Source organism: Panthera pardus, unplaced genomic scaffold (assembly GCF_024362965.1).
Source record: "Panthera pardus isolate Hobbes unplaced genomic scaffold, ASM2436296v1 HiC_scaffold_6, whole genome shotgun sequence".
Taxonomy (NCBI): Eukaryota; Metazoa; Chordata; class Mammalia; order Carnivora; family Felidae; genus Panthera; species Panthera pardus.
In genome coordinates, this window is record NW_026526991.1 from 3,571,568 (window position 1) to 3,594,710 (window position 23,143).

Genomic DNA, 23,143 nt, shown 5'->3' on the forward strand with positions numbered 1-23,143 from the left:
TGAGGCAAATCGTTCTGTCCTGTTTGGGGATGACAGAATCCATCGGTTTGGGCCCTGTCTGAAGGGGTTTTTGGTAATGGGCAGTGAGGACAGTGGGTACAGGAACCGTTCACATTCTGCCTCTTCAGATACCTTAATATCTATTGTGCCTGCTTCAAGGATACTTGGTCGAAGAATCTGACAAGCATAGTAGACACAGGGCTGTGCTGCTAACTAGGGCTACAGGCTGGAATACAATGAGTCTAGAAACTGACCCAAGCACCAGCCAGCCCTTGGCACCTATAGATTGAGAACCATTCATTCAGCAAACATCTCCTGAGCACGTACTACAGAGAATATATGACTCATAGCAGGTGTTAGGTCTCCGTGCAGCAGGCCTCATACTAGGCCTTCCGTGGGCGGGGGGGCTGAGTGAGTGGCTTTCTCTGCTGTGCTTTGCCCAGTGCCTTTGCATCAGATTTCCCTCCGACCCTTTGGGGAGCCCTGGGCGGGATTGGTATTACTCTGAATTTCAAAGGCTCTGACAGTTCTTCTATGTGCTTCGGGGGGTTTAGGGGCTGTGGGGAGGCAGCAAAGCAAAGAGCTGAGACCGTCATCCCAAAGTGCATTTTCCATTCTTTTCATGAGAGGAAGTGAAGCCCCGTGGAGTTGTTGGTTCTCTGTATCTATGAACTCCCTTGCTGGGTGCAGTCATTTGCTGATTAGCTCCCCTCACCTCCACCCTAGCACCCAGAGCAATAAAATAATCTGTTCTGGTTCTCTCAGAAATTGATGCAGCTCTCATGGAATGTTCTTGTTACCTAGATTAGCTTGTAAATGGTCGTGCACATCTTCTTCAGCAGCAGGTGGGGAGTCGGGAGCGTTCTGAGGCACCCTGTCCTCGGTTATTACTGCAGCTACAGTGACAACAGAGTGCATTTCTTGTCCATGTGACTTTTCCCTCCTCTTCTCCCAAGTCCTTCAGCCTCAAGTCCAAAGCCTAGTGACATCCTCCCAGGTGCAGCCAGTCACCATCCAGCAGCAGGTGCAGACGGTGCAGGCCCAGCGGGTGCTGACGCAGACGGCCAATGGCACGCTGCAGACCCTCGCCCCGGCCACGGTACAGACAGTTGCTGCCCCCCAGGTGCAGCAGGTCCCGGTAGGTGGCTGGTGAGGACCCAGGGAGGCACCGGTTGGGGCTGGTCTTTGGTTGAAGGTGTGGTCCACATACTCAGAAGGATCAGCGGAGTGTAAGGGAGCAGCATTTGGGGTGCCTGGGCCCTGTGAGGCACCAGTGAGCTCAGAATGGAGACCTGGCTAAGGTCTCATCTGTAGGTGTAGACTGGCCCTCACAGCCTCCGTAAATGCAGGTGGATTGTGATATTTAAGCATCCGATGGGTGTAAAACTGGAAAGAGGTGTGCTAAGGTATTTCTGAGTCATGTATCATAGTGGACCATATTTTCTTATTACCAAGGTCATTAATTAATCTTTGGAAAAAAAAAATCCAGGCTCTTCCTTTCTGCTTCTCAGCCATGTTCCTGGCTTTCCTGAGTTTGTCCAAAATCGGACCTCCCTCCCCTCCACCACCCCCCACTCTGCCCCTGCCAGGTGCTGGCACTGCCGTCTTCGAAGCCTTTCACCCTTAAAACCCAGGACCCTCTTTAGCTATACTCTTTCTCCGTCTCAACCCAGTAATCAAGTTGTGTTCTCGGTTTTAGGAACATGTTATTTTTTCATTCTTTCCCGGAGGGAGTCTCTGTGTAGTAAGAAAGTAAGGCAAAATAGAAAAATAATACTGCCTTCCTTTTCCTTTTCTTCATTCTCCATCCAGGTCCTGGTACAGCCTCAGATCATCAAGACAGATTCCCTTGTTTTGACCACACTAAAGACAGATGGCAGCCCTGTCATGGCCGCAGTCCAGAACCCAGCCCTCACCGCCCTCACCACCCCCATCCAGACAGCTGCCCTTCAAGTACCAGTAAGAGTTGCCTTCCTCCCTGTCCTCCCTTCTCCCCTCTCTTCCTCCTTTCTTGGAGGCATTAGGCCTCAGAGATGTTAACAAAGCCTCTACACAGGGTGGGCAGGTGCAGAAGCTCCATGGAATGTGTCACATTGCAAATATACCCCCTTTTAGTCTTTTTTAACTCCCGGTTCCTGGGCAGCACCTCTATACAGGGCCATCAGTATGGAGGACTCTTAGGTCCTGCTGATGGCGGTTTGGCTTCTGAAGGACCCCAGGCCCACCAGGCAGGGAGGGGCTCCAAGGTGAGGGACATGGAAGGCACCCATCCTTGGGTTGTAGGGCCACAGCTGTTTTCAGCATCTTGCGGCAGGAGAGTCCAATAGAGTCAAAGGTGATCAGAATTTGGAAGTAAGTTTTATTCATAGAAGCCAAGAACTGGAAACAGCCCACACGTCCAGAAAGAGCTATTGATACATACAGCTGCCGAACCTCAGAAACAGTGTGTTGAGCAAAAAGATGCCTGTCACAAAAGAATTCATGCTGATGATTCCATTTACATGAAATTCAAGAAGAGGGAAAACTAAGCTGTGGCGATAGAGGTCAGAGCAGTGACTGCAAGAGGGAGAAGGGACAGGCGAAACTGAAAAGAGGCACGAGAACTTTCTAAGGGGATAGAAATGGTCTGTGTCTTGGTCTGGATTATCTTAGTTACACGTCGTATCCAAACATTAAAACTCCGTCACACACTTAAAATGTGTGTTTTTTATTACGTGTGAATTATTTCTTAATGAGTGGTGAAGTTGAGTGGCTTCTTATTTGTTCATTGGCCGTTTGGATATTGAGGTCGTTTAGTGAAGAAGATAAAACTAAAATTAGTAAAAATAGAAACAGAGGAAAGCAGAGCTGAGGGGGAAGGAGGAAGGCCTCTACAGTTGGCCTGCTTATCTAATAGGATGGCTCTGTCAGTTCTGCCCTTGTGCATTTTGATGGCCAAATTATGTTAGGAAATGAAGCAAGTGACTGCACTGTCATAGGAAAGGAAAAGATGTATCCCACACCAAGAGTAAGTTTTCCTTATATGCGAGCTCAGAGGTGGTTAATGGTTTGCCCGCAAGGCAGAAATCATATGACTTGTTTCGGGTACCCCTAGATCAAAGGTTGAAACCTATTTATCCGTGTTAATCCTATTGTGGTGTGGTTTGTTGACAGTGGTTCTGAAAGGGGCCTAGTAAGTAAGGTACCAGGGCTCCTGCAGCTTCCTGGGGCCTGACTTAATTGAGGAGAGGGGTCAGACCAGGCAATGCCACATGGCCAAGGCCAGCAGGTTTGTGCTGTGAAGTTGCTTGACTCAGACTGACCACGGGGTAACTCTGCCCCGTGTCTGTGCTTGTTCTAGACTCTGGTGGGCAGCAATGGGACCATTTTGACCACAATGCCTGTGATGATGGGGCAAGAGAAAGTGCCCATTAAGCAGGTACCGGGGGGAGTCAAGCAGTTGGAGCCCCCCAAAGAAGGAGAAAGGCGGACGACTCACAACATCATTGAGAAGCGGTATCGCTCCTCTATCAATGACAAAATCATCGAGTTGAAAGACCTGGTCATGGGGACGGATGCCAAGGTAGGTGCCAAGCAAAATGGTATTTCATGTCCCACCATTTGCCCTCCACTGGTCTTTGCTGTGGGAATTTTGGAAGGCCCAGATCCAGTGAGTGAACGTAGGGATGGTTTAGAGGTGCTTTCTTATTAATTAAAGCATCTTGGGGTTTTTTCAAGATTATAAAATATTAACCAACATAAGGGAACTGTTGGGGATTGGAAAGGCAGTGGCCTGCCTAGACCTTTGAGACTGCTTTGCAGTGATCATGGGTCCCCGTAGCCCAGGCAGAGGACTGCCCCCTGCTCACCAGCCGGCAGATGCAGGATGTGTGTACCGTGGAGTCGGCTGGTGGCGTTGCCACCATATGTTTAATTGTGTTCAGGGGTGGTTGGCAATACCGTACCTTTGAGGGAGGAGACGAAATGGAGATTGGGTCTTTAACAGCAAATAGAGGAAATAGATTTTTCATTATTTCTGGTGTTTCAATGAATGTGTCTTCTGTCGTGTAGGTGTTTTGTGTTGTTTTTTTTTTTTTTAACCTGTTATCTGTTTATCTTCATCTCTATTTTTTAAATTATTTTTTTTGTTATTTAATTTTTTGCTTCCTCATCTCTGTTTTGAAAGAAAATTTTATATTCCTTGTAGCCTATAGATCTGAAATGTACTAATATAACTTTACTTAAGGTAGCTATCCAGCAATGCTCTGGTCTTTGGTCGTTTGTTTTCTTTAATGTCTTTTGGTTCCCGGCGCCTGGGTGGCTCAGTCGGTTAAGCATCCGACTTCGGCAGGTCGTCGTCTCACGGTTCGTGAGTTCCGGCCCCTCGTCAGGCTCTATGCTGACAGCTCAGAGCCTAGAGCCTGCTTCAGGTTCTGTGACTCCTCCTCTCTCTGCCCCTCCCCTACTCGTACTTTCTGTCTCTGTCGCTCTCTCTCCCAAAAATAAACATTTTAAAAAATTAAAAAAATAAAGTTTTGTTTTGGTTCCAAGATTATTATAAGAAGTGGGAGTACTAGCTAATTTCTATTTATCGAGTGTCACTATGCATCAGACCAGGGGCTACTCTCTTTACATGTATTATCTCATTTTACCCTCACTACAAGCCTGTGATTCATATATTATCATTATCCTCATTTTAAGGACGAGGAAAATGAGGTTCACAGATGTTGGGTAACTTGTCCTGGGTTGCACAGCTAACCAGTGAGTGAGGCAGCATCTGAACCTGGAGCCACGCCTTCACCCCATGAGCTCTGGGTCTCTCCCCTCTCGCTCTGCAGCCTGCAGCGATGCCACTGTGTTTTCACCCATCTTCCTTCCCAGATGCACAAGTCTGGCGTCCTGAGGAAGGCCATTGACTACATCAAATACCTGCAGCAGGTTAATCATAAACTGCGCCAGGAGAACATGGTGCTGAAGCTGGCAAATCAGAAAAACAGTGAGTAAGCTCACTTCCGGTTGTAGAAGTCCTGTGCTGGGCACTGGGGAGGACCCACTGATGTGTACAGGGTGCCTTCAGAGGTGAAGCAAGAGCAAGGACCAGGTGCCCCTCACCCAGCCCAGCCCTGGCCCAGGCGGGGCTCTGTAGAAACAGACCATTTGCCAGATGTGGTTTTCTTTGCAGAGCTCCTGAAGGGCATCGACCTAGGCAGCCTGGTGGACAATGATGTGGAGCTGAAGATCGATGACTTTAATCAGAATGTCCTTCTGATGTCCCCTCCGGCCTCTGACTCAGGGTCGCAGGCTGGCTTCTCCCCCTATTCCATCGACTCTGAGCCAGGAAGCCCTCTGTTGGATGATGCAAAGGTATGAGCTTCTGAAATCCCCTGATCCTGGGATCTTCCCCATCTCTCCTGAGTTAATTGTGGAAGAAGCTGCCAGCAGGGGCCAGGCCAGGTGTTGAGAGGACCGGGGCTGGAGAAGACTAGGAATTCAATGAAATTAGTCAGGTCCTCCTGTCTCCCCCACCCCCACAGAATCTGCTTAACTGGTTCAATGTCGTCTGGTCTTAACTGGTCCTTGCTGAAAGAGCCCATCTGAGAGGATTAAGGGCCAGATTCAGAACGGGAACACACAGCAGCTGTCACGCCAGCACGAGGAGTTGCCGGAGGCACCTCATTACATCCTTCGCCCATAATGGGCCTGGCAAGACCACTTTTTGAGGTTGTTCAGTTGGTTTAGGGCAAGGCTGCCTCTGGGTCCTCTTCTGGAAATGATTACAATTTGCAATCTAACAAAAAACATTCCAACCCAGGGCCTTTAATTGTCAAAGAAAGCCCCTGGCAATTGTTTAATGGAATTAGCCAAAAGAGGCTCGAGCCTAATGATCTAGCCTGGGGAACCTGCGGAGACCATTGGCAATTTCTGACTTCGAAAGCGCAAGCTTCCCTCGTAGCCTAAGTTTTTGATCAAACTGTTGTAGTAACACGTACTTGATTTTACTGACGGAGCTCTAGTTTTGAAATATTTCATAAATGTGATTCTGTTTGATAACAAAAGACCATATGGTAGATACGCTGAATTGGCTAGGTGTCTGTCCTCAGAGGACATTTTCAGATGGCTTTCAAATATCGAAAAGGAGTGGGGTAGTATGTGCACTCTGGGATCCAGGGAGTTCTGGCTCTAGGCTTCCTCCCTTAGAGGAAGGCTCCCCGGGCAGGCAGGCCTCTGCCTCCAGTTGTCCCTCCGTGAAATGGGGAGGGAAGAAAAGCAACATGATGCTTTTACAATAGGCAGACTCCCGCAAGCAGATCCATACTGAAGTTGGACACCTTTAATCAACTGTGCTGATGTTTAATTTACACACAGTAAAACACACCTGCATGCAGTTTGTTGAGTTTTAACAAGTATAGACGCTTATGTTAACTATCACTGTAATCAAGATATTTCCATCACCCACAAAGCCCGTTCATATACCATGGCAGGTAGTTCACACAACCCCCTCCAGCCTCAGACAGCTACTGATCTGCTTTCTGCCATGTCCGATGAGTTTGTCTGTTGTGGAATTCTACAGAAACAAAATCATGCATAATGTTCTCTTCTGTGACAGAACTCTGTTTTATAAGTAGGACTCCTCTACCTTTGGTCTTCAGAACATGTCCTTGTCTCGGGTGGCAAGAGGGCGAGCGTGCCAGGGTTTGAGAAGCAGTGGGAGAGCTGTGGACTTCTTAGTTGGCCTCCTGGCTCTATTCCTGTCTGATTTGGTGGTCTTAAATTTAAATCTCCCAGTCTGATTCCAGTACATATATAAATGTTAGTAAAATGCTGCAAAAACCCATGTGATGTTCATTCCAATCTCTCTCCCCTGTCTTGAAGGTCAAAGATGAGCCGGACTCTCCTCCTGTAGCCCTGGGCATGGTGGACCGCTCTCGAATTCTGCTGTGTGTCCTCACCTTCCTGTGCCTCTCCTTTAACCCCCTGACTGCCCTGCTGCGGTGGAGAGGGGCCCCCAGCTCTGACCAGCACCCGTACTCTGGCTCCGGCCGCAGCATACTGTCCCTTGAGTCAGGTAGGTAGAGGGCCCTTCGTGCCACCAAAGCATGGGTGGGCTGCCGTGGCAGGAGATGGGCCCTGCGTGTGCAAAATGCTCTGCTCATTCACGGGGTCCCGAAGAGCTTTTGTCGCAGGCCTGGTAGGGACTGGCATAAGTCACATTTTGGAAGTAGCAGGGCAAGCCCAAGTTCAGTAAGAACAGAACAAATCAGGAACCCACACTGCTGTTGTCATGGGGGCAGGGATAAGGGAAATGGGGGTATACCTATTTGAAGGAAGATGTGATATTTTTGCCTGAGTCATGAAACCAGTGGTCCGACCCCACCTTGACTAACACAGACTTTTGTGGCACCCAGCTCCATAATGACAAGGGCTACAGGGTTCCTGTTTAGGCTACAGAACTGTCCCAGATTTGCTGATAGCGATCCCTACCTAAAGCATTTAGACATTGTTACTAAATGAAGCAGTCTTGTCATCCACACTTCTTCTGAAAGTGAGGTAGAAGGCTCTTACTTGTCAAATGCTGGGGGTCACGAGGTGCCCTGCGGTCCCCTACGGCTGCTCTGGGAGGCCTTTCCTCCTGGCTCAGCTGAGATGTTCCTCTTTAGGCTCCGGGGGCTGGTTTGACTGGATGATGCCAACGATCCTCTTATGGCTGGTGAATGGTGTGATTGTCCTGAGCGTCTTTGTGAAGCTGCTGGTCCACGGGGAGCCAGTGATCCGGCCACATTCACGCTCCTCAGTCACCTTCTGGAGGCACCGAAAGCAGGCAGACCTGGACCTCGCCAGGGTGAGTCCTGCCGTCCACCTCTCCCCTTCCTCACCCAGGCTCAGCTGATAACTCAGTGACTTACACTGAGTAGCCAGTGTATAAAGTCCTGTCATAGGTGCTTGGGGGTGGCAAGAGCGGGACGGGACCCTGCCCCTGACAGTCACAGGGCAGCAGGTGAGAGGACACCTATGTGTCAGTGATTCCGTGGACATGGGTGGATCTGCAGTCTGTGCTGTGACAGAGAAAGAAGAAAGTGCTGCGGGGGTTGGGGCAGGAAAGACAAATTCTGGCCGAGGGAATCTGGGACCTGAGCAGAGAGTGGTCAGGGAGGGAGGACCTTCCAGGTGGAGAAGTCTTGAATAGATGGGATATTTGGGGACCAGCAGGTGGGTCAGTATGTCTGGAGTTATAGGATATGTCTGGGACAGGTGAGGGCTAAGGCTGGAAGTGTATCTAGGGCCCAAATTGGAGAGGTCTTTGACTAGTAACTGATTTGGGGATTTTTTCCCCATGGAGAACCAGGAAGGTTTTTGAGCAGGAAAATTAGCTGAATGTTTTCTTTTGAAATCAATAAAGAGGGGCGCCTGGGTGGCTCGGTCAGTTAAGCATCAAACTTCAGCTCAGGTCATGATCTCACAGTTCGTTGGTTCAAGCCCCCCATCCGGCTCTCTGCTGACTGCCTGGAGCCTGCTTCAGATTCTGTGTCTCCCTCTCTCTCTGCCCCTCCACCACTTGAGCTGTTTTTCTTTCTCTCTCTCTCGCAGAAGTAAACAAACATTTAAAAAGAAAAAATAGGGGCGCCTGGGTGGCTCAGTCGGTTAAGCGTCCAACTTCGGCTCAGGTCATGATCTCGCGGTCCGTGAGTTCGAGCTCTGCGTCAGGCTCTGTGCTGACAGCTCAGAGCCTGGAGCCTGTTTCAGATTCTGTGTCTCTCTTCTCTCTGCCCCTCCCCTATTCACGCTCTGTCTCTCTCTGTCTCAAAAATAAATAAACGTTAAAATTTTTTTTTTTTTTTAAATAGAAATTAAAAAAAAAAAATAGAAATCAACAGGGGCGCCTGGGTGGCTCAGTCAGTTAAGCGTCCGACTTCAGCTCAGGTCATGGTCTCATGGTTCACGAGTTCGAGCCCCATGTTGGGCTCTGTGCTGACAGCTCAGAGCCTAGAGCCTGCTTTGGATTCTGTGTCTCCCTCTCTCTCTGCACCTCCCCCACTTCCACTCTGTCTTTCTCTCTCAAAATAAGTAAACATTAAAAGAAAAAAATTCTTTTTAAGTAAAAAAAAAAAAATAGAAAATAGAAAAAATAGAAATCAACAAAGGAAAATTTATGGGGAGGATTCTGGGGCACACACTCTTCAAAGGAAGAGTTAAACGTCACATGTCAGAGGCACCAGAAGCAGAACAGTCCTTGGCTGCAGTACACTACAGGCCACCCTCCCCTCCTGCGGGCTGCAGTGCCCACAAGAGAGAATCTGATTGACCAGCCTGGAGCTGTCAGCCATGCCGAGGGCTGTGGGTACTGGAATGTAGATGTGGTTGTTGGGGGCCTATCCCCTGAAGCGGGACTATTCCCAGAAAAAAAGCATTTCAAGATGTGTGTCTTAAAGGCAGGTTCAGGTCTGTGTTTAATGAATGTCATTCTGGCAGCTGTGTGAAGTGTGGGGTTGGGAGGAGGGGGCACCGAATACACAGAGGCAGGGTCGCGGCTCCTGGAATAGACCTGTCGAGAGGTGGCAAGAACCTGGAATGGAAAGGAAAGACTGACTTGGGAAATATTTGAGCCGTGAAGTGGAATGGAAATGATGTGGCATTGACTCCAGGGTCGGGAGCCCTGGAGCTGTGGGATCCTCTGTGTGAGCGGTGTTACTTGAAGTGCCGTGAGCGGGCCCTGGGGGTGAGAAGGGACCAGGAGGCAGGTGTGTTCTAACACACCAGAGTGTGTTAGAAGCTGTGCATCAGCTGGGAGAGGGTGCTCCCTTTGTCCCGATCCACTTCCCATAATGGTGCAGGGAGGAGATACGGGTGTCGTGCTCACCGCAGGACACGGGAAAGGAGAGGATGGCTTCGTTCTGTTTCCCATTGATGAGAGAAACAGACAGAAAGAGGTCTTCCAATACAGAGCCATAGATTCTCCATTAGAACCTCTCAGGCTGGCAAAGAGTAGTTCATCCAGATCCTTGGTTACAGTAGTTTTGCCATGTGTTTGTCTAAAGCGGGGGTTCTCAGAGAGAGGCGGTTTCTATAGGTGGGGGAGGGTGGGGCTGGAGGACTAAGAATTTGCATTTCTGACAAGAGCCCAGGGGCTGACGCTACTTGTCTCCAGGAACCACACTTTGAGAACGTAAAAGCCTAAAAGATCATCTAAATCCATTTTATCATCTTACGTATAAAACTACTACGGGAATTTGTGAATAGTATTTGATCATAGATAGACCACAGTACAATCCCAATTTAGTAAAAAAAAGCCAGGAGAAAACATATGAAAATGTCAGCAATCATTCTTTCTGGGGGATAAGGTTCCTAGTGATTTGTTTACTCTGATAATCTAGGGAGTGAAGGGAGGGTAAAAGTTTTTGGTAAAGCAAAATAAAAAGGCCACAGCAAGGCCAGCGAACATTATACCTCTTGCTGCTTTCTAGGGGGATTTTGCGGCTGCCGCGGCCAATCTACAGACCTGCCTGTCGGTGTTGGGCCGGGCGCTGCCCACCTCCCGCCTGGACCTGGCCTGCAGCCTCTCCTGGAATGTGATTCGCTACAGCCTGCAGAAGTTGCGCCTGGTGCGTTGGCTGCTCAAGAAGGTCTTCCAGCGCCGGCGGGCCACCCCAGCCACTGCAGCGGGCTTCGAGGACGAAGCTAAGGCCAGCGCCCGGGACGCAGCCCTGGCCTATCACAGGCTGCACCAGCTGCACATCACAGGTGAGGCGGGGGGTGCGGCTCCCACTGCCGGCTGGCCTTAAGGTGCCCCGTGCCGTCTCCACCCTGGCTTGGTTTGCCAGTTTTTGGTCCCAGTTGAAGCCCTTTTTACACTACTCTTCTCGAATGGTTAGACAGGCCTTCCACCCACACTCATGGCTGTAAAGATAGCTCGTTACTGCAGCTCATCAGTTTAAGATGCACAGTTTTTCACATTAACATCTCTACCCTTGGGTTGCGTCCCTTATTTACACAGTGATATGGAATCACAGAGATATGGAATGGGTGAATTGGCACTGTTTTTTCCTTAGTGGTACCTAAAATTAATAGTAAACTTAAAATTGGTGTCATCTTAGATTCAATGGAATGTCATTTATTTCTTTCAACAAACTCCTGCTCTAAGGATAGGCAGGCTGGTCAGCAAGTGAATGACAGTGTAGTGTGGTAGTGGTAGCAGAGGATGGGGCTTCGGTCGGGAGGCGGGAGGGAGGGGGTACTTGTTGAGGAGGGTTTCAGGAAGCTTTCTGAAAAGTCTTGGCTTTGCATGGCAGGATGCGTAGAGGACGCCAGCTGCGTGGAAGGGGATGTGCCTTCCAGGCAGAAGGACATTCCCAGGGAGGAGCCCCTCCTGGGGGCTGGAACTATACCAGCTGGGATAGTTCCCATCGCTCATTCCCTCCAGATTTGCTGAATGCTCTGTGCACCTGGCTTTATACAAGGCACTGAGAGGACAGGTGACTAAAGTATGGTCCCCACATTGCTTCCATCCTCCCTCCCCTGAAAAGAGAAAGCCAGATTGTGCCTCTTGAGGGAGACCAACACCCGATGCCTGTGCAGAACAAAGTGTAAGGGCTGATAAAAAGACGGGGCAGGCAGGGTGGCCCCGTGGGAAGAACGTGGGGCTGATGAGGTCAGGAGGCCTGGCTTGGCCACCGTCTGGACCTTTGACATGGGGCCACCCCTGAAGCTGAGCCTCCCTTAGCAAAACGAGGGGACTGCTCGCCCTAGCCACCTCCCAGCCCTGTAGTGCGGACCAAAGCAAGAAACAGCATGAAAGCCTCGCAGCCTTGATGAGCCCCCGTGCCTGTGCAAGGACACTTTGGCCCGTGACTTCAAGGTCACACCATGTGAGCTGTGCGACCCTCATATGGGAGGTGTAGTAAGCTTTTCCTAGCCTTCCACCTACTAACCCGTGATGTGTCTGGCTGTCCTGGCTGTTTTAGGTTACTTCTCCCTCAAAAAGATGCATGCTTATATACTGTAGATTCTTTTAAAATCACCTCTTCCGATATTTGGAGGCATAGGGTGTGTTAGCATAACACGGTTGTGCTGTTGGCACTGTTTGGAAAATGTTGCAGTGCACATCTCCGAGTCCCATACGACAGCCTGCAGTCACAGTGGCTCCCATTTATACGTCCCATGTGCCATGTGCCGGGTACTTAACATGCATTTTCTCTTGTCCCCAACAACCTATGAGGTAGAAAGGAACCTATGAGGTAGAAAGGAGCTACTGAGTCGCAGAGCCTAGCATCCCATCCAGGACCATCTGATGGCAGAGCCCAAGTACTGTCTTCAGTCCTTCCGCTCTCACTCTGACTGCACTAGAGAAAACCTTGGTTTGGAGGAATGTGTTAACATCATCTGCCTGCCACAGGGAAGCTTCCTGCAGGATCTGCCTGTTCGGATGTGCACATGGCTTTGTGCGCCGTGAACCTGGCTGAGTGTGCAGAAGAAAAAGTCCCGCCGAGCATGTTGGTTGAGATCCATCTGACTGCTGCCATGGGGCTCAAGACCCGCTGTGGGGGCAAGCTGGGCTTCCTGGCGGTGAGTACCCTGCAGGTCCCCTCTGCAGACTTGCACTAGGCGCCCTTCCCCAGCCAGGAGCTAAGATGCAGAAACGGGTGTGGGTCTGCCTTTGGGTGCTGACTATCTAGAGGAGTAGGTATTCATCCACTAGGCTATTTCACAAATATTTATGGCACTGAACAGAACAGACCCCCCTGCCAAAAAAAAAAGAAAAACAAAACCCCAAACCCTTACGGCTCTTATAAGCATAAGTGGGGCATTTTGGCACCTGAAGTAAGACGGACTCAGTGATACAGAGTGACCTGGATTCAAGGGGTTAAATATATGACTTCTGCTCTTCAAGTGGTCATAAAAAAATTTTTTTAAGTTTATTTTTGAGAGAGAAGGCGCGAGAGGGGGGTGGCGTAGAGAGAGAGAATCCCAAGCAGTCTGTGCGCTGTCAGTGCACGGCCTAACATGGGGCTCAAACCCACAAACCATGAGATCATGACCTGAGCCAAAGTCAAGAGTCAGATGCTTAACTGACTGAGCCACCCAGGCGCCCCGTTGTGGTCATAAAGATTTTTGAAATTTTCTGGTTGTGTCTCCTGGTGTTTTTATTCACAAAGGAAGGTAGTGATTACATACCTTAATCACAGCACTGTGAGTCCAGAAATGGGAAACCGTGCACGTCTTCAAGGAACTCAGGTCAGACCCAGGGCAGGAACTGCTGTTATCAGGCGCCTCCGTTGTTCCCGGCATGGGGCCAGCCTTGGGAATTCACAGTTGGCCAATTCACAGTCCTTGTTATCAACTAGTTCACAGCATCTGCTGACCTCAGGCTTTCTTACTCCAGCAGAAACAGGCATGTTTTATTCGGTGCTCGCTTTGAGTAGGCTGCCGAATACATCAGCCGTGTTCAGAACAGAACGATCACATCTCCGTTTGTTGGCATATCTCAGTAATGACACTGATGAGCTGATGAATAGGAATGTGCCCTGTGGTGACACTGATGTTTCCTGAAGTGTGTCACCACAGTCTAGGTGACAGCATGGGAAAGCCCAGTGTGCTTTCTGTGTCTCAGTCTTGTCTCAGTGACCCTAGATAACATGTTCATTCAGCAAACGTTACTGAGTCCCTGCTCAGTCCGCTGCATCCTCTGCAGTGGAAATGCAGCAGTGAGCAAGACATTTGCCCTGTCCTCAGGGAGCACACAGTCTGGCAGGGAATTCAGACAAGGAACAGGCCTTAAGGACAGTAGGTGAGTGCAAGGCTTATTTGGCTGCCCAGAGAACACACTGGGCTCTTAACCCAGTCTTCAGAGAAGTCAAGGTGGCATTTCCGGGCAAGGCCAATCTAGGCTAAGAGCAGGAGGCATCAGCCAGGCTGTTTCCCTATTCCATTTGTTTGTCCTAATGTCTGATAACATAGGCATGTTATCACACTTGTAACTTCGTGCCCCCCCAAAGGTGTTTTGAAGACCTTAATTTTATCAAAATACAATGCACATACAGAAAAATGTGCACATTTTAATTTACAGCTTGTAACAACTGCCCAGAGCCAAGAAGTAGGACTTCTGGGGCGCCCAACTGGCTCAGTTGGTGGAACATGTGACTCTTGATCTCAGGGTTGTGAGTTTAAGCCCCATGCTGAGTGTAGAGAGTACTTAAAAATAAAATCTTTGAAAAAATAGAAGAGGGTGCCTGGGTGGCTCAGTCAGTTAAGTGCTGACTCTTGTTTTCAGCTCAGGTCATGATCTCACAGCTTCTGAGATTGAGCCCTGCATCAGACCCTACACTGACAGCATGGAGCCTGCTTGGGATTCTCTCTCTCCCTCCCTCTGTGCCCCTCCCCCACTCATACTTGTGTGATCTCTCTCTCTCTCTCTCAAAAAAAAAAAAAAAAAAAGAAGAAGTAGGACTTCCCATCATGCCCAGAAGTTTTTGCAGGCTTTCACTCACACTGCCCCCTACAAAGATAACCATTATTCTGAATTCGGTCACCATAGTTTAATCTGCCTCTTAATTTGTTATTTCTATAAACTTTTATTAAAGTTTACTTATTTGTTTTTGAGAGAGAGTGTATGAGCAGGGGAGGGGCAGAGAGAGAGAGAGAGAGAGAGAGAGAGAGGGAGGGAATCCCAAGCAGGCCCCGCACTGTCAACACAGAGCCCAGCTTGAGGCTTGATCTCACAAACTGTGAGATCACGGCCTGAGCCAAAATCAAGAGTCGAATGCTTAACCAACTGAGCCACCCAGGCGCCCCTTTATAAACTTTTTGTTAAAGTATAACATGCATGTAGAAAAGTACGTAAATCATAAGTGCACAGTTCAGTGACTGCACAGAGTGAATGCACTCATAAAACCAGCAGACAGATCAAGAACAGAACATGACCAGGACCGCAGAAGTGTCCCTTGGGCCCCCTTGCAGTTAGCAAACTACCCCTACCCCTAAGCTCTCCAGCCAGAGTGATCACCATCCTGATCACTTCGCATGTTTTGCCTCGGAACTTTGCATGAGGGGAGTCCTACAGTATGTGCTTTTGCTCAGTGTCATGTGTGAGATTCATATGTGTTGTTGCATATAGTTATGGATGGTCTATTCTCCTTGCTTTATAGTATTCCATTCTATGACTAGACTTATAGATGGACTGCTGAGTTGTTTCCTGTCCTTGGTTATTGGGAATAGTGCCGCGGTGAACATTCATCTTTTGGTGAGCGTGAGATTGCATTTCTAGGGCTGGTGTTGCTAGGTCAGTGGTCACGTGGATGTTCAGCTTTGGTAGACGCTGCCTAACGGTTTCCCAAAGCAGACGTACCAGTTGCCACTCCGCCAGCAGTGTATGAAAGAGAGTTCCAGCTCCACATCCCCACCGAACAGAGGATAGTGTCATCTCTGGCCCTTCTGGTGGTGCCTGATAGTTTTCACTTGTAACTTCCAGGGGATTAGTGATGTTGAGCACCTTTTCATTGGCCATTTGGATCTTCTCTTTTGTGAAAACCACAGAAAAGTCCTACCTATTTATTTGGGATGCTGGTCTTTTTATTGATTCAAGGAGTTCTTTGTTCTGGCTCCAAACCTTTGTTGGATGTGTGCTTTGTATGGATCTCTCTCCCTCTGGGGCTTGCCTAGTCTCTCTCTAAATGCTGTCAACTGATGAGCACAAGTTCTGAATATTTGTCAAATCAGATGAGTAGTCTTTTCCGTTACATACACTTTGTGTCCTGTTCAGTGAATCTCTGCCCTGTCTCACTTGTGAAGACACCTTCCTCTGTTGTCTGCGAGACACCGGACTTTTTTTTTCCACATCCAAGTCCATATCTATCAGGAGTTGATTTTTTGTATGAGATGGAGGTAGGCATGCAAGAGCTACTTTTTTTTTTTTCCACTTGAATGTCTCCCTGCCCCAGACTCTTATTAAAATGACTGTCCGTTCTGCTCTGCACCAAGTGGTACTTTTTTCATAAATCAAGTGTCCGTATATAACGAGTCTGCCTCCGGATGCTCTGATCTGTTCCATTGCACAACACCACACACCCCTAATGGTCGAGTCTTCTAATATGTCCTGATATCTGCATGTATCAGCCCTCTAGCTTTAGTGACTAGTGTTACCTCCCCCTATAAATTTTAGGATCATCCTGTCATCCCAGAAGTCCCTCTGGGGTTTTGATTGTCCTTATTGCCAAGACGCAGCTACCCTTTAGAGGGACTCAGCCCATTTGAGGAAGGTGTATGTGTGGCAGCTGAGGATCGGGAAAGTGTTTCCCTTAAACCCCCCCCCCCCATGAGGCCCCATCCTCAAAAAGATTTGGTATGCCTGACAAGCAGTGAACAATGTGATGTGTACTTCCTCAGAATTTTCTTCTTGCATGTACTAATATATATATGCATTATAATCTACTTAGTGTGATCATACCAGAAACCCTAGTTTACCACTTGCTTTTTTCAACCAAGCGGTAAGTCTTGGGCCCCTTTCTTTGTTGTCTCCTTATTCCGCCGGGGGACTTGGTACCCCGGCACGTTTGCTGTCGGGCCCTGGGGTTGTTTCCAGGATTTGCGGTTCTGGTGCTGCAGAGAGAGTCGTCACACACTCTCCTCACCCACTTGTAGAAGTGTCTCTTGAGGTTAAATCTCTAGAGATGGTGACACTCACTCAAAGGCCAAAAATATCTGGAACACTTGATGTATTGCCAAATTTGCATTTTCAGTAAGGTGGGCAGAGGAGAGGAACTGATTCCTAGGAAGGTAACTGCCCCTTTCATCTGTTTGCTTCTCTTGGGAGGGGACAGATTAGGAGACCCAGATAGTACTCTCCTAAAGAGGAAGAAGAAGCTTTGAATTCAGCCAAACATATTTAGCTAGCAAATGAGTCAGACTTTGAAGGCAGGTGGAGGGCTGGCCTCTGTGAAAATGATTTAGACCAGAGGTTTGCAATCTTTCTCAGTTCATGGCACCCTTTGTGTCTCAGTAATTTTTTCATGGTTCCCTGGGCTAAAGGAAATACCTAACGGTTCTGTTTAATTTTTTTAATGTTTATTTATTTTGAGAGAGCGTGCACAAGTTGGGGAGGGGCAGAGAGAGAGGGAGAGAGAATCCCAAACAGGTTCTACACTCAGTGCAGAGCCCGACATGGGGCTCAAACCCATGAACCATGAGATCATGACCTGAGTGGAAATCAAGAGTCTGACACTTAGCCACCTAGGCGCCCCAGAAATACCTAACAGTTCCATTTAATTCATTAGGTACAGACATCTTGATATCTTGATACATATTTATCTCTTAACAATTTAGTAGCCATTAAAAAATATACACAAAATTGAAAGAAGAAATAATATATTTTTTAATGTTTTATTTATTTCTGAGACAGAGAGAGACAGAGCACGAGTGGGGGAGGGCAGAGAGAGAGGGGGACACAGAACCCAAAGCAGGTTTCAGGCTCCGAGCTGTCAGCACAGAGCCCGACGCGGGGCTCCAACCCACAGACCGCGAGATCATGACCTGAGGCGAAGCCGGACGCTCAACCGACTGAGCCACCCAGGCGCCCCAAGGAAATAATATTTTTATTCTTGATAACCATGGTTACTTACTAGTGGGGTACATGTGTCTGTTGGGTACCACATACCTTCTCAAACTTTGAAATCAGAGTAACACCACCAATTTCGTCTCCTGTTCCACAGTGATTTTCATGCAGCACTTGCTTTTTATTACAACAGCCTCTAAAAACCCAGCTTCTTAAAGGTGTGATATCATCCAAAGGAAGGTCGTGCAGTCTCCCACTGAGACTTCCAACTACCCCCATTTACTACTTTACCTGGTGTCTGACTTGTGTTGAGCATGGCTGTATTTACCTCAGAAAATATCCCCTGTAAAATATCCGGTGGCGCCCCTCCCAAGTTCAGGATGTTGCTTTCAGGGTGCCTTGGCACACAGTTTGAGAACCATAGGGGAAGCCCGGTGTGGGAGGACTGTGGAACGGGGACTGGCTGGGTGGCACAGGGTGGCTCTTGGGATCTAAGCAGTTCTGAGTCTCCAGCCACAGCTGCTCAGTTTGGCAGTTAGCAGATGACTTAGAGGGGAGGGGGCTCACACCCGCAGCTTGGGGAGATTCTGGTGTCTGTAAAATTTAGGGAAATTATCATAAGGTGATAATGCCAAGAAAATTGAAGAGCAACAGAAGTTATTTTTTTAGTTTTCCTTCTAGAAATTATGCTGTGGAGACTGTATCCCAGGATTTATATTTCTTATTAATTCAAATCACCAAATTCCAGCTTACACACACACACACACACACACACACACACACACACACACACAGTGAAATTTCTTACAACTAAGGTTTTTCTCAAGAATTAAGCTTAGGGACACCTGGGTGGCTCAGTCGGTTAAGCATCCGACTTCGGCTCAGGTCATGATCTCAGTTTGTGAGTTCGGGCCCCACTTCGGGCTCCGTGCTGACAGCTCAGAGCCTGGAGCCTGCTTCTAGTTCTGTGTTTCCCTCTTTCTCTGCCCCTCCCCCCACTCATGCCCCCGCTCTCACGCATGTGCTCTCTCTCGCTCTCGAGAGTAAATAAACATTCAAAAAAAATTTCAAAAAAGAATCGAACCTAAAAATGTATTTTAACTTAATGATTTTCTAAATGGCTTCTCTGGGTTCCTCTTGCAGAGCAACCTGACCAAGCTTTGTTTCTGCTTCTTTTGCTGACGTTTGGGCCCTTCTCAGGGAACAGTTGTTTTCTGTTTCCCCTGGAGCAGCTCTCGTGCTCCCTTGCTTAGCAGGCAACTGTTAGAAGGTTCTTTGACTTAAGAGGCGCTGGGACTGCCGCCACCCCACCCCCAGCCTCTGTCCCATTCAGGCTCCTCCACTGCAGTTACAAGCTCAGATTCAGCAAGTGCTTTGTTGAGAGTCGGGAGAAGGTCGTAGGGGTGCCTCTTCGTGTGTTCTCCAGTATCCTGTCTCGTATATGGTGGCCAGCAAAGAGGAGGAAAGGCCAGTAGTGCTGCTGGCTCCGTGACTGGAGACTTCAGTGAATTAAGTGCTGTGATAGTCTTCAAGTATATCTGTAGAGCAGCTTGACCAGGTCATTCTCTCTCAGATTCAGACAGCAATCGCCAGATCCACTCCCCCCCTCCCCCCCAAAGAGAGTCTGTCATTTCAGTCTGTGTTCCTGAGTGGCACTTCGGTGGTGCTATTTCTGACCCTGGCATTCAAGTCTTCTGAAGCCGTTATATTAGCTGATGGCTACTTAGAGCCCAGTAAAGGTCAGAACCATCAGACTGAACTGGACAAGGAGGCGCTGCCCTCATTGTGGAGGCAAGGGCGGAAGTATGAAGGTTTACATCTGCGAGCCTGTCCCAGCAGCCCCTCGTCCAGGTTCCCTGAGCTCTGGGTCTTATGCTTCTCCCTCCCCCCTATCCTTTTCTGCTCAGCTCCTCATTCAGATTAGCCTGCACTGAGTGGTTTTGTGGGTTGGAAATCATGGGTTTGGGAATAAAAATATCCTCACTCGATAAGTGATAGAACTTCTGAAAACATGGGTAGACAGCCTGCAACTCTGATTCCTGGGGACCTAGAGTGATGCTCCCCTGCAGCAGAGGAGGGGCTGGGGAGATGGGCACTGGCTTCGAATTGCCCAGCAAAGCGGCTTTCAAAGTCTTTCTTCATCCTTCCTCACCAGCTGGTGTTCACATCAAGGGCTCATCTAGGGCTGGGGTGCAGGTCTCTTTAGGGGGCCAGATAAAGCCCTTGACAGGCCAACTCTGGGGGGAGAGGCATCATCCACAGGCATGCATGCCTGCATGGGTCCTGGGACAAGCCTCAGGGCTACTCCTTCACTCTCGTGCTTTCCAGTGTGATGATGGTGTAACTAACAGTTACTAGTCACTTGCTGTGTGCCTTTACTATAAATACTCTTCATACTCAAAGGTAAAAGAGATGAAAAATTAGAGCAGAACATGCTTTTGTCTAAAAATATCACAAAAGTAATTAAAATGACCGATAAGAAAAGTCCCAGGATCCAAGGGGCCGCCTGGCTTGGACACAGGTGCTCACAGGGCTGAGGGTGGGCGTGCAGCCGGGAGGCCTCCGCGACCCCTCCTCGATGAAGCACCCCCTCCCCGCCTCTGCAGGTCGAATGCCAGCAGGGCCAGAGGGAGCTTCCAGGAGGATTAGGCAGACCCAGCAGGGCAGGGTGTGGCGGGGGCCCCACAGGAGCCCCGAAGCCCTGTCCAACCCTCCTGCTGGAGGTTGGACCTGGTCACCAAGTCCAGACGGCTCCACCAGAGCCACTTGCCCTAGTTACAGTAGTGGCATTTACCTCCAGGTCTGTGAGCGTCCCGGCCCTCCTGTTGACCTCCTTTCCCCAGCCTGCCTCCACCGCGGTGGCGCTTTTTGATGGCCCCATGGTGGCCACAGCCAGCGTTCCGCCACCCCAGTGTTACCCCTGGCCCGTGTCCTTCCACAGAGCTACTTCCTCAGCAGAGCCCAGAGCCTGTGTGGCCCCGAGCGCAGCGCTGTCCCTGACTCACTGCGCTGGCTCTGCCACCCCCTGGGCCAGAAGTTTTTCATGGAGCGGAGCTGGTCGGTGAAGTCGGCTGCCAAGGAGAGTCTGTACTGTGCCCAGAGGAACCCAGGTGAGAACACCTTTGCAGCCACCGGGTATTGGGAGAGCCGCGAGAGGCACCAGTACTTCAGGGGGACTGTGCTCCAAACGCATGGGGGACACAGGTGGTCTCAGTCTTGTTTTCCCCAAAGCTCAGGGAGGTCCCAAGCCTGGTGAGCAGCGCCTCTCTCCGACATTCAGATCCCGTGGTCCTCACATCAGTCACGCCGTTCTTGCCCTTGTTCTGGGTGCTTTGGAGACAAAAGATGTGTGGGGCTGCTGCTCACTGGCCCCGGCCTCCTGGTCCCGCTGGAAAGCAGACGTGGTCGGAGCAGTTAGAGAACAATAGGCGACAGGCGCTCAGCAAGTGCTTAGAGTGGTGGCAGGGACAGGGCTCCAGGCATCAGAGGGGAGGCTGGCTTGCTGTCCCTGGTGTTTGACAGTGATTGGAGGCGACTCGCCCAGTGCTCAGACTCGAGCGGTAGGCTTTCTGCTTTCTGTGTGCTTTCCCCTTTCTCGAAAGTGGGGGCCTCGGGAGAGTGCGGCGTGTTCTGCAGGTACGGCGTGCGTGGGAGCTTCTGCTATCCTTTTTTATAAAACAACTGTGTTGTGTGATATAAGAAGTTTCGGTGCACGACACCAAAAAGGGAGGATAAAAGTAAAAGCAATCTTAAGTCTCAACCCCATCCTCACGGTCTGTTTGGCCTATACCACAGACTTCACTGGCTTTCTCGCCTCGTGCAGACTCTGTTTCTAGGCCTGACTGCCCAGAACGTGCTCAGAGGTGTCCTGCCTCCCTGTCCTGGTCGGATGGAGGCCCCCGTGTCTGCACGTGTGAGGGGAGGGAGGGCCTGGTGCCACCCCACTTTGGGCCCGCCAGTGGCGACTTGGCCGTGACAGCCGTGGCGAGCTTTGCAAGGCCACTTGTTTCATCAGCGCAGCCAGACCGTCGCTGGCCGCAGAGGTCTGGAAAACAGGAGCAGGGCTTCTGTGTCATGTCAGGGCAGCGGCCACCACTTTGTTCTCAGCTGGCCGTCCTCCTGCCCATTTTCTGTTTTCTGATAGGGCTTGCAGCCCCAGCCTTGAAGGAAAGTACTGAAAACTGTGCCAGGAGACCCAGCACCCCTCGCACATGCCTCCCCCCGCCTTCCAACTGTCTAACAAGGTGGTTGTGGGCTTTGGTTGAGAAGGGGGTTCGATCCCCATTCAGAGCGGATAGCTGTTTCTCGGGGTCCTCTCAGTACCCTCTGTTTTCTCTGCAAAGACAAAGATGGGCTCATGATGAGACCATCTAACCTTTCAGGCCTCTCCCCTCTTCTTCAGCTGACCCCATTGCCCAGGTCCACCAGGCCTTCTGCAAGAACCTGCTGGAACGAGCTGTTGAGTCGTTGGTGAAGCCTCAGGCCAAGAAGAAGGCGGGAGAACAGGAAGAAGAGAGCTGGTAATGTCCCCAGAATGGGCCCCTGCCTCAGGCATCTGCCCAGGAAGCTTGGGGGCAACTGGAGGCCCACGTTCCTGGAAGCAAACAATCCCTAGTGTAGGGTCTGTAGGGAAATCGAATGATTCCAGGGTATTTCTCAAACCTGGCAGCCTCACAAGAGTCCCTTGACCTGACCTCTGTGCCCTTTCCTCCCATACCGGGTGTGCCACTTCCCCCCTCTTTCTCCTTTCCCCCATCCCTTCACCAAGCAGAGGCAGTTCTCGGAGCAGATCAGAGATGTGATCAGGTTGCTTTGCTTTTGGCAGTGGGGAGGGGGGGTGGCCTGTCGAGGGCATAGGAATGGAATGTGGAGGGCTGAGCAGAAGGCAGACATCTGGGGGACTCAGACCTTTATGCAGCGTGCCAAGCAATTTCTTATTCTTAACAGAGCTATTAAGCACAGTCTTTCTTCCTCAGAGTAAGAGCTGAGGGGCGGACAGGTGCCAGAGTCACTCTCCTACAAGGCCCAGGTCCTGACTGGAGTGCACCTTAGCGGGGAAGGGAGGGCAGCTCTGCCGGTGAGATCAGCGAACTTGTGGGAGGAGATGACATTTGAACTAGACCTTGAGGGGAGGAGCATCTGGAACAGCCCAGACGTGTGAAGAATGAAAGCCTGTGGAGACTGTGAATGGTGTCAGTGGTGTTGGGGACAGGGCTTAGGGTGTGCCTGGTGTGATTGGGGTCGGGGGGAGCAGAGGCCAATATAGCCATTGGGTCTTGGAACTGGAGCGCCGAAGCCAGGCATGAGCATGGTCCTTCTGTACATTCTGATGTACCATGGAACCGTTTATTTTCTTTCTAGTGAGTTCTCTAATGCTCTGGAGTACCTGAAATTACTTAATTCTTTTGTGGACTCTGTGGGGATTGTGACACCACCCTTCTCCAGCAATTCCGTGCTCAAGTCAGCCCTTGGTAAGCACTTTGCAGGGTGGCTCTTCAGGCCTCGTGTTGCTTAATTCAGTTTCACAGCCCTTTTGCCCCAGCGGGTCCGGATCAGTTGTGAGTGTTCACTTGAGAATCTTCTCTGGATCTGAGGTGTGTATCTATGGCCCCACGTGGCTCCAAC

General features: G+C 49.9%; 1 protein-coding gene across 1 annotated transcript in view; it reads left to right on the top strand.

Annotated features, from left to right (window-relative positions):
- SREBF2 (sterol regulatory element binding transcription factor 2) overlaps positions 1-23,143 on the top strand; it is a 58,290-nt gene that overhangs the window by 25,068 nt on the left and 10,079 nt on the right. Inside the window, exons 3-14 of the mRNA XM_019447035.2 lie at positions 957-1,138; positions 1,813-1,959; positions 3,341-3,562; positions 4,861-4,975; positions 5,162-5,343; positions 6,853-7,045; positions 7,638-7,819; positions 10,440-10,716; positions 12,368-12,537; positions 20,460-20,628; positions 21,921-22,038; positions 22,880-22,989. Coding sequence (XP_019302580.2) covers positions 957-1,138; positions 1,813-1,959; positions 3,341-3,562; positions 4,861-4,975; positions 5,162-5,343; positions 6,853-7,045; positions 7,638-7,819; positions 10,440-10,716; positions 12,368-12,537; positions 20,460-20,628; positions 21,921-22,038; positions 22,880-22,989 — 2,067 coding nt within the window. The remainder of the gene's footprint in view (positions 1-956; positions 1,139-1,812; positions 1,960-3,340; positions 3,563-4,860; positions 4,976-5,161; positions 5,344-6,852; positions 7,046-7,637; positions 7,820-10,439; positions 10,717-12,367; positions 12,538-20,459; positions 20,629-21,920; positions 22,039-22,879; positions 22,990-23,143) is intronic.